At 53.1% G+C, this 13,847-nt stretch overlaps 1 protein-coding gene across 2 annotated transcripts; it reads left to right on the top strand.

Moving 5' to 3' along the window:
* The first annotated feature begins 406 nt into the window (after window positions 1-406).
* HPCAL4 (hippocalcin like 4) lies at window positions 407-12,756 on the top strand. 2 transcript variants are annotated; one of them, XM_081144500.1, is made up of 5 exons: window positions 728-875; window positions 3,362-3,509; window positions 6,702-6,870; window positions 7,173-7,388; window positions 8,693-12,756. In XM_081144500.1, exons 2-5 carry the CDS (start codon window positions 3,505-3,507, stop codon window positions 8,888-8,890), a joined length of 588 nt encoding a protein of 195 aa, XP_081000626.1. In that variant the 5' UTR covers window positions 728-875; window positions 3,362-3,504; the 3' UTR covers window positions 8,891-12,756. The 2 variants fall into 2 exon arrangements, with proteins under 2 accessions (XP_081000627.1, XP_081000626.1); XM_081144501.1 differs by lacking the exon at window positions 3,362-3,509 and having other exon boundaries at window positions 407-875.
* Window positions 12,757-13,847: the final 1,091 nt, after the last annotated feature.

The following is a 13,847-nucleotide window of genomic DNA, read 5'->3' as shown; positions in this document are numbered from 1 at the left end:
GATGGAGGGGTCTATGGGATAGACAGAGGGATCCTTCTCGGGGAGATCCCGCAAGGTCTTTGTGGGGGGGAGTGTTCCGTGAGATATAAGAAGGCTGTGTGGGCAGGGCTTGGAATCAGGGACTCTAGGGAGCCCGCGACCAGTGTGGGGCCAGAGAAAGGTTGGGAACTTCGCCATTCGTGCTGTGCTCTCCGCGCCTGCCCACCCTCCTTTCCGTTCCACGGTGTGAGGGGAGTGGGTGTGTTGGAGGGGTGATGCCAAGGCGCGAGCTGCTGGCCACCCCATCTCTTCCTTCCCCCACTCAGCTCCTAGGCTCCTTCTTCCAAATTCGGGTGGGATATAGAGGGGGTCACATATTGTGACTCATCCCTTCTTCCATCCCCACCCCCGCTGGGGCCCGGGAAGGGAAGGTTTAGAGACTCGGCTGTGGCTTTCCCGTTTCCATAGCAACAGTGCGGTTGTTTTTGCGAATTCACTTCAATCGTCGACACTTTTCACCCCAGGTTGCGGGCCGGGGCTCTGAGCCTCAGGGCGGGGTGCAGGTGGGGGTACAGCCCTCCCCCTAGCGAATCCGGGAAGGTCAGCACCGGCGGGCGGGGCGCGCTCCTGCAGCAGGGCCTCCCTGGCACAGGGTCCCCACCTGAAACCCCGCCTGCCACTCCGCCCCGGCGGAGCCAATCAACGCTAAGTCTGCCCGGCGTGAGGTGGGGCTTATGCAAATCTGGTCGCCTCGGAGAGACACATAGTGATACAAGAGCTGGGAGGCGGCTCCGGCGCGGGTCTTGGAGAACCTGGCCGCCAACCCGCGAGCCAGTCTTGGTCCCCGAGGCCGGCTGAGGCTCGGAGCCATCCAGCGATCCCGCGAGCGGCCTCAGGTAACTCGGGCGGGGCTGGGCGGAGGCTCTTGTTCCCTCCCCCTCCACTCTCCACTCTCCACTCTCCACTCCCCACTCCCATCCTCATCTCCTGCCCCCTCTGATTCATTTCCCTGACCCCAGGTTCTGCCATAGGCGGCAGCATTTGGAGGGGCGACCCCGACCCAAGTCCAGGCCCCATGGGTCCCAGGAAAAGAGGCAGAGCTGCTTTCTTACCCACAGTTCAGGTGAAAACAACCACTGCTCTGGCCCCCAACACACACACACACACGCGCGCGCGCGCACACCCCTGAGGGTGCGGTGTTGTTGGTACTAGAGGAGGCAACAGTCAACCTCCCTCCTTTGGAGATAGGTAGCCCACCCAGTCCCACGGCAACCTCCCACCTCCAGAGATAGCCTCCACCCACATCACCCAGCCCCACCAGCAGCTCAGCTCCTCCCCCTCAAAAAAACCCAGCCCCCTTCCGCCCTTCTCTTCTCAACACTCTCTCAGCAGCGCCCCCTCGCCAAGCTCTCAGAGCTAGCAGAGGCCCCATGTTGGCCTCTCATCCTGTTTAGAGGATGAGCCAGGGACTCCACACCCCAGCAGCCCACCCATACCTGCAGTCACTGCTGCTAGGGTCCCAGCCTCCTCCATTCCCTCACCCCTTACAGCCAAAGCACCAAGTCCTCACATTCTTCCTCTCAAATCTTTCTAATTTGTACCCTCTCTGGCCTTCTTGTGCCCAGTCACTCCCTCTGAGTTCCTGTCTTCCTGCGGCTCTGCAGGGACTGTGCCAAAGCTCCATGTGGACTGCGTTGCTCCTTTCCCTAAGGCGGCCTGAGCCTGGAGGGCAGAAGAGCTGGGTTCATATCTTGCCTTTGCCTCGTGCTGCCTGACTTTGGCCAAGTCACTTCCCTGTCTGATCCTTCATGAAGTGGGGTAGGGGTCAGGACTGAGGGTGGATGGATGAGGTTTTCTTGAACAGCCTTCCAACAATGACACACTCTGGTTCTGGTTCTATGGCTGATTATGAGAAAACAGGACCCTTTCTCTCTACCCCTGAACCATGAGGATGTTTCAGAGAGGAGGCCTGGGGCGGGGGGGCTTTAGTCCTCAGTGAAGGGACATTGCTTCTTACCCAGGCCTAGGTCCAGGCCACCCCCTCCCCAGGCCTGGGCCCCTTCTCCTCTGTTAGGAGTCTCTCCTAGACCAGCAGGCCACATGGCATGGACGGCTCCAAAATAGAGGTCAACAGAGTCCACTCTTTGTTTTTCACCCCCTGCCTCTCATTAATAAGGAGAGGGAGAAGACTTGATAAGCTTGGAGAAGAGCAAAGGAAGGAGAGGAAAGAGAAAAAATCTCCTGACCAGGGAGCTGTTGTCACTATGGCAACCGTCTCAGCACCAGCTTCTCTGGAGCTGGGTGAGGGTGTGGGATTATTGCATCCCTCAGTCCCTCCCACCCTCACTGCCACCTCCCCATCTAAAGCCCACAACCCTGAGCTCTGCCCTCTGGAAGAAGCCTCTGGGCACAGAGGGCAGTGGCTTTGTATATGGCCCTATGCCAGCTCCTTCAAAGCTGGAGGGCAGCCCACAAGAGGTAAGCTGAGGAGCCTGCTCACGATCAGCAGGGCTACAGTGCCATCAGAACATGCCCCCAGTGCGTTCTGGCCTTTGCCTTGCTGCTGATGGCCTCTACTTTACCTTGGTGAACCCTTCCTTTCGCCAGGTCTGGCTTCCATTATCTCTGAAGTTGGTGCAATGGCAGGAGAAAACAGACAAAACAGCTTGAGGCCGTTCTATGGAGGAAGGAGGAGTTTTTCCCTCTCTCATGTAATACACCAAGGGACTTTCACTGAACATTGCTGGGTTCCAGGCAACACCCCTAGGTCTCTGCAGGGCAGTTAGGTACAGCCACAGAGGGACAGAGCAGGAACCTGTGTGGGGCAGCTATAAGAGGGCAAACTTAGGAACAATGGGAAAAGCACTTCTCTCACTCTCTGAGCCTCTCCAAAGTGGATTGGGTTATATCGGGAGGGGATAAGCTCTTTGCCATTGAGCAAAAAGGCCTGGAGAACTTTTCCTGGCTCAGGGAAGGGTTTAATGTGAAGGCCTCTTCCAATCAAGCTCCGTCCTAGAATTCTAGAGCACCAGGTGAGGGTCAGAGAGCTCTTAGGTCCACATACTTGTGGGGCTCAACTCCACAGCTTCACAGGGTCTACTCATGCCCCAAATGCTGCCCCCATGCTGCCGACTGTCCACTGTCCCGGTGGGTAGAGGCTGATCATAAGGAAGGGGGCTTTGGCCCTTGCTGGTTTGGCTCAGTGGTTAGAACGTCGGCCTGTGGACTGAAGGGTCCTGAGTTCAGTTGTGGCCAAGGACACGTATTTTGGTTGCAGGCTCGATCCCTGGCCCTGGTCAGGGTGTGTGCGGGAGGCAACCAATCGATGTGTCTCTTTCACATTGATGTTTCTCTCTCTCTCCCTTCCACTCTCTCTGAAAAGCAATGGAAAAAATATCCTCAAATGAGGATTTGAAGAAAAAAAAAGGGAAGGGGGCTTCAGCCAGGCCTGCAGACTGATTATAGCTGTATGAGTCCAGGAGACAAGGAAGGAAATCAGGGGAGAGGAAAACAGCTAAGCAATAGATGAGGTAGGTTCTGGTTGTGAGAAGCTTGGCTTGAAAGGAGTATATAGTTGTGAGGGGAGCAGTGGGAGATGAGGCTAGACTGGTGGGCACCTTGACAACAGATTCTAGAGGATTCTGGAGTTTGAGGAGGCCCATGGTCATGGCCACCTCTAGCCTATACTGTACTTCTGGGCAAAACCAGAAAAGACATTCCCTCAGAAGAGAGGAATCAGAAGAAAAGCACTTCCTCTGAGTCAGTTGAGCCCACAGGCATGGCTTGCCCAGCAGTGCCCCAGCTGGATTTCAGCCCCCTGGGCTGTGCCCCTGGCCCTGACTATGGGGAGAGAAAGGATGCAGTGAAGGTTCCAGGAGCACTTCAAAAGGAGGAACAATAGGACTTGGTGGCAAGTTGGACCTAGGGAAAAGGGAGAGGGGAACACTAAAGCTAACTAAAATGGCATTTCCTCCTGGGACAAGGGGGGAGGAAGGGGTGATGGAGAGAGGAAGGCCACAGGCTGAAGATGAGCCTGGTTGGAGGTGTGCTGGGTTAGAGGTGCTGGTGGGATACCCTAAGGGGTGGATATTTCCTGGGTGTCAGACACCGTGACCAGGAGCTCAGCAAGATGGTCCCACTGAGGCTAAGAGGGAGATCAGAGCTATGATTTTCCCGAAAGGCAGGTAGGAGTGGGGAAGGCTTGTATTGGACAGGAGTGGCCATGATTTGGAGGGGGTGGTTCAGGCAGGAGCATGGATTCAACTTAGGTGCTCATCTGGGCACTTCCAGTGACCTGCTGTATAGCTCTGAGCTAGTTTTCTCCCCTCTCTGGGTTTTCACTAACATAAGGGGATGACCTTAAGGGGGCACTGCCAGCTTTGACCTGCCTGTCTAAGAGCACCAGAGGGAATAAGGAGAAGTGAAGGGGGACATATAGTCCTTAGTGGGCATGGGACCAAATGGGTGCCAGGAACAGGTACGGTGCCAGGAGACAGAATTGTGGGAGGGAGGAGAAAAGGGGCAAAAGGTGAGAGCCACACAGACACTATGACACACACAGACTGTGAGCTCTGCCAGATTTGCGATCTCATACGGTGACATGTTCCCACCCACACCCTGCACCTGACGCAGACACTCAGGCGCATTCCACAGGAGACAGCGGGAGAGGCTCTGCCTCCCCCGTTAGATGCCTCCACCCCTGGGTTCTCCAGCTTCTTGAACTGTACCCTGAGTCTTCAGTGTGCTTTGGACTTGAGGAAGGGGCAACTGGGTTTGGAGCCTGCTCCTTCTGCCCCTGGTGTTCCAGAGGCGTCTTTGACTCTGGTCCTAGTCAGCTGTTTTGAACCCCACAGCTCTAGGGTACTGAAGAAGGCATGTATCCCGCTCCCTGGCTTCTCCTGGGGGCATACAGGATCCCTCATTCTCTGAGGGTGGTAGGTGGAGAAGGATGTAGCTACTCTGACTGCTCTTTGATCTTCCTCATGGCCCTTGGGAGAAATCTGAGGCCCAGAGAGGTCCTGTAACTAACTCAAAGTCAGGCAGCAAGGGATGGGACATGGAACAGACCAATTTCTATGATGCTCCCAGCAGTGAGGATTAGAAGCCACACTGGCCTGGAGTGGGCTGTAAAAGTGGCATTCTTTCTTCTGGCCTGAGGGCTTCCTTTTCCAGAGTATCTTCATGACAGGCTACCCTGGGGTTGGAGTCTGGTGCCCTTCCAAAGACTCCAGGCAGATCCAAGTCACCTCCCAGGCCATGTACTCAAGCTCTGGAGGGACACCTCTCCCATAGAATTCAGACAGGAGTGTCCACCCAGGGCCTGGTGGGGTATCACTCTGGCCAGGCTTCCTGGAGAGGGCTGTACCCTGTTCTGCAAACACTTCTGGCACAGGCTACCTGAGGGCTCATGTTTCAGCTGAGGACTGACTCTTCATCTGCCCCAAACTTGCTTCTCAGCAACACAACCTCCATCCACTCAATGCCAAATCTTAACATCTGCCTAAACTCTGCCCCTCTCACCCCACATTCATTCAGTCACCAAGTCCTGCCAACACCCATGCCTAACAGCTCTCAGTCCATCCCCATCTCTTCATAACTCTTACCCTAGTGTCATGATCTCTCACCTGAACTATGCAGCGGCCCCTCTGCTCTCCCTACCTCCCCACACCCAGGTCATCTTGCACACTGTGGCCAAAGGAAAAATTCTAAAACACATTCCTTCTCCCCGGGCTCCCAGCACCCAGTTCAGGACCTGCCATATTGCAAGCATTCTGTAAGGGTTGTGGAACGAATGCTATCTTCCTAGCCCTTGCTTTAAAACCCCTCCAGATAAAGGCCGAACTCCTTGGCATAGATTGAAGGAGTTACAACCAGCTACCTACCTCTTTGACCTTATTTTGAGTTACTGAAGGTTGGTTCATATCTACTTTATCCCCATGACTAGCACAGGGCCTAGTGCACAGTCAATCTCAGTAAGTACTCAGGGAATGAATGACCTAAGGAAAGACAGGATGTGATCAGGGTCATCAGTGGTACCAGCTAGGACTTCTATTTGTACAGAAGAAAGAGGGAGAGAAGCTTCCTGCTGGGATGGCCTGGAAGGCCTTGAAGAAGAACTTGGGAAATGGTATGGCGGGGGGGCCCGGACAGGAGGAACTTGCCTTGGGTCCCTGGTAGGAGAGGAACCTGAAGAGGCAGGTGGGGCTGAATGTGAAAGCTCTGAATAAGACGGAGAGAATTAAGACTCTCTTCTGTGGGTGCGGGAGCTATGGGAGGTGTGAACGGGCGGAGGGGATGAAGATTGTGGCGTGCAGAACCTGTCAGTGGAAAGGAGGAGAGCTGAGACCTGAAAGGCTGGAGATCCTGGGTGCCAGGGGAGGAAACCTGCAGGAGCAGAGAGGAGGGGCCTGCTGGAGAGGCCCTTTTATGGAGGAGGGTAATGAGGGGAAGGGGCCTTCCCTGTGTTGGGGGAGGGGCGAAAGGGGAGGTGGGAGCTCCTCTGGGAAGGGAGGAAGTGAAGAATAGAGCTCAGCTGTAGGAAGGTGGGGCTTCTTGAGGGCGGTGGTGAGAGGAGGGATACTCACCCAGCTGTGGAAGGACGGATCCTGGCTGTGGGAATGTGGGTTTGTTATGGGAGGGAGCTGTTGTGGAGAAAGGGAACCCTGTTTTATGGAGACTTGGAGGGCCGTTGCTGAGGGGAGGGCCTTGCGTCTGTCCCCCAGGCCCGCCATGGGGAAGACCAACAGCAAGCTGGCCCCAGAGGTGCTGGAGGACCTGGTTCAGAACACCGAGTTCAGCGAGCAGGAGCTGAAGCAGTGGTACAAGGGCTTCCTCAAGGACTGCCCCAGCGGCATCCTCAACCTGGAGGAGTTCCAGCAGCTCTACATCAAGGTGGGCGGGCCCGGGTGGGCGGGCAGGGGCGGGGCCGGGGTCCCAGGGGGCGGGGCCAGGCACTGCGGCGGGTGGGCAAATGGGCAGGGGCGGGGCCGGGAGTCCCAGGGGGCGGGGCCAGGCGCCGCAGCGGATGGGGCAAATGGGCAGGGGCGGGGCCGGGAGTCCCAGGGGGCGGGGCCAGGCACCTCAGCGGATGGGGCAAATGGGCAGGGGCGGGGCCAGGCATCTCCAAGGAGGGGATGGGCGGGACGGGAGGCGGGACTGTCGCTGCGCCCCAACCCCTCGGGTCTCCTCCTCAGTTCTTCCCCTACGGCGATGCCTCCAAGTTTGCGCAGCACGCTTTCCGCACCTTCGACAAGAACGGCGACGGCACGATCGACTTCCGGGAGTTCATCTGCGCCCTTTCGGTCACTTCCCGAGGCAGCTTCGAGCAGAAACTCAACTGGGCGTTTGAGATGTATGACCTGGACGGCGACGGGCGCATCACGCGCCTGGAGATGCTGGAGATCATCGAGGTGCGCTGGGGCGGCTCCGAGGGGCAGGGATGTGCTGGGGTGGTGCGCCCCCTGTCTTCCCTGGCACCCGCTTCTCCTGCCACGTCCTCGCCGCACCCACCTGTCCCCCACCCCGCCTCCCAGGATCCAGTGGCTAACTTGCATGGGTTGGGTGCTGGGTGTTGGACGGGCCTTGTGCTAAATGTTTTACCCAACAACCCTAGGGGCTACGTACTGTCAGAAACCCCATTTTACAAGGAGGACATGTAGCAAGTGGCAGTTCATGATTCAAATCCAGGGAGTCTGGCTCCAGAGCCAAGTCCTCCTAGCACGTTATTCTTTCAACAAATACATATTGAGCGCCTGCCCCACGGGACATTTCCTGCTTTCACGGGACATTTTTTTCTAGTGAGAAAAATTTAAAACAACAACAGAAAAAACTATGCTATATCAGGCCATAAGTGTTACGAAGAAGATAAGCAAAGCAAAGGGGAGAGAGAGCAATGGAAGAAAAGCAATTTTGTGAGGTGAAATGTGAGCAGCGACCTGAGCGAGGTGAGGGAGCTAACCTCCTAGCTGCTGGGGGAAGAGTGTTCTATGCACAGGGAACAGTAAATGCAAAGACCCTGAGGTTAGATTGTGTTTGCCGTGTTCAAGGAGTGGTTGGGAGGCCAGGGTGGTAGAGAGAGGGGAGGGGAGGGGTGGAGTGGGGTGGGGGTGGAGGGGTGGAGTGGCAGGAAAGGGGTCAGATAGGTAGCCAGGAGTCCAGTCACTTAGTGTCTCCTAGTCTGGGGTAGAGACTTGACTTTATTCTGAGGGAGATGGGAAGCCAATAAGGGCCCTCTCTTATCTGTGTGGAGAAAAGAAGGGGTGGGGTGTCGTGGGAGGGCATCAGAAGCAAGGAGACAGTTAGGAGACTTCCACAGCAGCCCAGTCAGGAGCTGATGGAGGTGACAGCCATGGAGGAACAGTCAGTGGAAGTGGTTGGATATGGGATTTATTGCAAAATTAGGGTTGAGGAGATTTGTTGAAGGACTGGATGCGGGTGTGAGAGAAGGAGAGTCAAGAATGGCGTCAAGGTTTTTGGTCTGAACAGCTAGAAGAATGAATTAGCTATTTCCCAAGACAGGAAATGCCTGAGGAGGAGCAGGTTGGAGGTGAAGGGTTGGGTTTTAGACATGTTAGTGTGACATGCTCATTAATAGCCAGTCTTAATGACCATATATCACCTTCCAGCATCCTCGCTGTTTCCCAGTGTTCTCCCTGCCCATGTCTAGACCCCTGTCACTCACCCCCAATCCTCCCTGCCCCCTGTGCCTCACCAGGCTATCTACAAGATGGTGGGCACCGTGATCATGATGCGCATGAACCAGGACGGGCTCACGCCCCAGCAGCGCGTGGACAAGATCTTCAAGAAGATGGACCAAGATAAGGATGACCAGATTACTCTGGAGGAGTTCAAGGAGGCGGCCAAGAGTGACCCATCCATTGTGCTGCTGCTGCAGTGTGACATGCAGAAGTAGAGAGGAAAGGCTGGTTGAGGGGCAGGGACCCTGGCCAGGAGGAGCGTGGCCGCTTCCCAACCCCATGATCTCCCTGGCTGGCCCTTCCCCGGGGGGAGGGGTACTCTAGCCTCACTCTCTGGCCCACCCACCCCTCTGCCCAAGCCCTTGCTCCCCTTAATCAAGATCCTTGAGGGACCACGTCACCCTGGAAAAGAGACAGATCCTCAGGTACCCTGTGGTCTAGTGCCACCCCCAGTCTTGGCCCAGAGCTAACATCACTGGGCATAGGGGAGTTGTCTTTTGTCCCTACAGGCAGGGTTAAGGAGGGAGGCTGGAGTTCTGCTTTGAAAGTCTGTTCTTCCTGGGATTATACTTTATAGGATGTGGTCCCACATACCCCAGTTAAAGGGCCAAATTGGGTGTGTCCTTTGCTGGGGACCCAGATCCCTTAAGGGTGGTCTCTGCCCTATTCCCTTGACTCTCCCTGGCCCTTCTGGCCCCTGTCTTTGAAGCACTTGTTCGGTCCTCTCTTCAGCTAGTATTTATTGAGCACCTGTTCAATGTCAGGCACCTCTAGGTGCTAAGGATGTGGTCATCTACAAAACACATTCTGGGCCCCCTGGAAGCTCATAGAATAGTGAGGCAGACTTCCAGTGGTCAGAGTCTCAGATGGGGACATCGAACACAGCTGAGCAGAGGGTGCCACCAGTAAGGCTGGTTGGTTTGAGAGGAACAATTCAATCTTTCCACCCAGTTCTACACAGAACTGCAGAAGGGTAAATGAAGTGTTTGGAAGTCTAGGAACCATGTGAGTGGAAGTTTTAAGAAAAATTGAAATTTATGTAATACTTATTTTTTTAGTACCCTTAAAAGGAGCTAAAGTAATTTTATTAGTTTAGGATATTAAAACATACTTTATATTTACTCAATTTCTTGTAAAATGATCAAATAAGTATAGAAATGCTCATTTTCATGGGGGGAAAAAGAGCTGAGGGGGAAAAAGAGGGAAAATACCACCAAACTCACCAGAAAACTTTTCCTTATCAGGCTAAATCCTGAGCTGTCACCATCAGCAGCTTTCTTCCTTTTTGCTAATCCTTTTCAATTCAATGAGCAACTCCATTGTACACTTACGCCGGTTAGGTTAGGTGCTGACTTCAGAAACACAATAACAAGGTTTGCCGTGAGTGAGACTGTATTTCCACATCTTGGTAGTTCCTTTCTGGATTTGCTCTAGTTTCAAGGATGGAGTTGTTCTTCCACTGCTACAGAAGCAGAAGGAGCTGGAAGACAAGGACCACCTGGCTACTGTTTAGGCTGCCAGGCTGTGTTTATGGACCAAATGCCGAAAAATGTTCTGGGCATGCTGATCTGAAAAGCTTTTTTTAACCCCAAATCCTAAATCTGGCAGGTAATTCATCATCTTCTAAGTGCACTGGCTTTGCTTTCCAATGCCTGCTCTCCGGTTTGGGTCCATGAGCTATACAGCTGCATGCTTTGACTGCTAGAAAATTCATCTTGCACCTTCAAGTCTTTCACTTTACCTTTTCCTGTACTTGTGATCAGAGATTAGCTTTGATGTGCAGTGATGGTTGATTTCCTCTTGAACCACTGGTGAAAACAGTGTAGTACACAGGTGCTCTCAGCCCAGGGTGGGAACAGGGAACAGTTGCTGAGTTGGGGGGGTGCGGATTGTATCTGCAGGAAAGCAATGCAGCATGTATTTTACTTCTGAGTGTCCACCTGTTCTCCCTCTCTGAGGATGGAAACTCTTGGGGATGCGGACTTTTGGTCCCAAACTCTATTGGGCCTTCCTTCTTGCTGCTGTCAGAGGTAGCAAGGCCACTGGGTTGCCACCTCTTTCTATCCTGCCTATGACCAGCCATGTGGTGAGGCTGGGGAGTTCATATCCTCAGGCAGTAACCAGTAGGCCTTTATCCAGTAACGCCTCAAAGGATGTTCCACTGCTCTCAGGAGCTGGCCATTAGGTGTGTCTTGTGCTGTCAGTCAGCACCACAGATACAGATACTCAATAGCCGGGCTCAGCTGACACTTCCAATGGAAGGCTTTTTACAAAGTGGGGTTCCTATCCCCCAAACGTTGAATCTAACCCAACTCCCAATCACACAGAACTTCATGGCTTTCCAAGGCTTGCCGTGTACCCCATCTCATTCTATACTCACAGCCTCGGGAAGTAGGGATTTTCATTTCCTTTCTCCAGACTTGGAGACTGAGGCATAGAGAGGGGAGTCTCTTGTGCAAAAACACATAATCAGGAGGTGACACAGTGCCAAGACTTGAACCCAAGGCTCTAAACAGATTTCTTCCCTTCAGAGTCTCTCCCCTGCTCATTTATTTGACTCTGAGTTGTACAGAGGTTTACTGTGGGGCAAGCTAAGTTGGTGTTGGTCTTTTACAAGCTTCCTGCTAAGAAGTTTCTGAGGCTATGGTCTTCCAAAAAGAAATAGGAGCTTGGTCGAAGTCCTCACATTCTCAAGCATCTTGTTTTCTGTTTCCGGGCAGCTCTGCTAACAAATCAATGCTGTCCTAGGAGGCCTCTGACTCAGAACCCTGGAAGCATCTTGCACTGTCTTTACTATCATTTTCCTCCCTGAGGGAACTGTTTTCGTTTTTTCCTATCTTGTAGGTAAGTGCTCCCTGTGAGGGCACGTTTGATCATTCCAAGCTGTTGGACACATACCCGTGGCTGATATTTGCTGGTCAGGCCAAAGATTCTCATACAGTCCAACAGTGTTGAACACAAAATTTCAGGCCAGAGACCAGGACCACCATCTTGCTAATGGGAGGAGCCATAGGCGGGCCAGGCGTTGCTCCTACATGTTCCTGATGTCCCAAGGACAGTGCTTAGGAGCTCCTGTGGTAGAGCACTGGCCCTGCTGTGAGAAGAGAGGCAGTCCTCTCATTTCTGCGTCAGCTGAGAGGGACTCGTCACAGGGCACAAGGTTAGCAGAGATTGAAGTATGACTTGCATAGACTCAAAAATACACAGACAGTTACAACATTGATATATCCAAACTCTGCTTTGAAGTTCTGTATCTCCCTGCAGCAACTCTGAATGGCAAGATTCCAAATCTGTCTTCCAACTGTATTCTGTCCCTTATTCAACATTTTGTCTAGTTGATGAGCTCCTCTTTATCTCCAAAAATCATCAGCAAGGGCTATTTCAGATGGCCACTCCAGCCCTTTGAGCTGTAGCCAGGATTACATAATTTATCTTAAGTCAAAAACTAAGAAAAAGGAAGCCCATAAGCAAAGGCACTTTATCTTTTCCTGACAATGACAGAGTCCCTAGAGGTAGAAATTCATTGTGCTGCACAGAGAGAGAGGAGGGGAGGGGAGAGAAAGGAAATAGAGAGAATAAGCTGGGGGTTTTAGGCAAGGTAGTAAGCTGACACTGTAAGTATTTTTACACAAAAAATTATTAAAGCAACAAATATTTCCTGAAGACCTACCCTGGGCGAGGCTTTGTGCTGACTATAGAGCTCATTGTGGGGGCAAGAATATATTTCCTACATATTTTATTCATCAGTTTTGAAAAAAAAGTTCAAATCCTCAAATATATGGGATTTTCTTTTTGAAATTTTCCAAGTTTTCTTTGACCTTTGCCAGAATGTAGGGGCAGGACCAGGCCTCCCAGGGTGGGTCCTTCCTGCTTGGTCAGGCTCTGGGAGTGTTGAGGCCTGGGGCAGTGGGGGGAGATGAGTGGCACAGGGGGGGCTCCCAACCCATTCACCACTGTGGCCCCTGTCCCCTACAGATGTGCTGCTCCTGGCTGTGCCCACAGTGGCTGTCCTCACTGTTCAACCCTGTGCTGTGTGGTGTGTGTTTTTTTCACTGACAGTGAATAAAAGGTGTGACTATGCCGAGGGTCCCTGCTCTTTTCTAAGCTGGGATAGGGCTGGGGTGAGGGGAAAGAGGGGAAGCTCACACCATGAGAGTCCCTCAGCAACTCCTAGAACTGAAGTCTTTGTTCTGCAAGAACTCTGATTACATGGAGCCAGACCCACTCGATAGTTCAAAGGAAGGGGTGAGCAGATTACAAGGGACCCTAAAGATGGAAAATCAAGAATGACTGGGCCTTACGTGAACTAGAACTAAGAGTGGGCCTCTCTCTTTCTCGTCTCTGGGCCTCACAGGCTCTCATCCCTTGGCAATATTTGCATCTGTGCTCTTTTCCTTGGTTTTGCTTCAGAATTGCTTGGTTTCCCTGCACAAAAATGACTGCATCCTAATTTTGTATCAAGACTCACCAGCAATGACAATGCCCCTCTGTGTCTCTTAGTTCCAGTTCTCAAACAAAAGAATCTGATTGGTTCAGCTTAGCTTCTGGTAGGACTCCGTGGTCTAATCATCTGTGGCCAGACTGGATGCTGATATGGGGGGGTCTGTGGGCAAAGCAGTCCCCCCAGGAGGGAGCTAGTGGCAGTACATAGTGGAGTTTAGTTTCTCCCTCTGTCCAGTGGAAGGCATCATAAAAGCCCAAATAAGTATATAGTGGGCAGTGGGGAAGAAGACCATGAGCCAGGATTACAATCCAAAGGGGGGTCCCCTGTACTAATTAGAAAAGGAGCCCCCTCTGAGTGGAAGCATTCCCATAAGTATGCAGCCTGACCAGTGGATGGCACCTTTGGGCTAATCAGAAAAATAGGCCCCTTCTGAACAAACACAGCCTTGTCATGATGCAATTTAACAAGCGGAGCGTGGCCAGGATTTCAGCCCCCACGTGCTCTGCTGGTCAGAGGTCCTGTAGTGCATAACCTGTGTGTTATACCATTCTTAGGAGCCCAGCCCAGAGCCCTGAGACCCCCTACACGGACCCAAATATGGTAAGGGTTGGGGATGGGAGTTGGCAGTGAAATGTTCCTCTCAGAAGACCCCTCAATAGTCAGAGAGGCATTGTTCCCTGCAGGGGGCTGGGGGCAGCAGCAGCTGTCGGTGCCTGCTTCCCTCTGAA

The sequence above is a fragment of the Miniopterus schreibersii genome (genome assembly GCF_964146895.1).
Source record: "Miniopterus schreibersii genome assembly, chromosome: 8".
NCBI lineage: Eukaryota > Metazoa > Chordata > Mammalia > Chiroptera > Miniopteridae > Miniopterus > Miniopterus schreibersii.
This window is presented reverse-complemented; position numbering and strand designations above follow the sequence as displayed.

Excerpts from the sequence above, each read along its gene's own strand:
- HPCAL4 (XM_081144500.1), top strand. Across the intron at positions 6,871-7,172 it reads TCCAGCAGCTCTACATCAAG|TTCTTCCCCTACGGCGATGC; the intron begins GTGGGCGGGCCC and ends TCTCCTCCTCAG. Across the intron at positions 7,389-8,692 it reads AGATGCTGGAGATCATCGAG|GCTATCTACAAGATGGTGGG; the intron begins GTGCGCTGGGGC and ends GTGCCTCACCAG.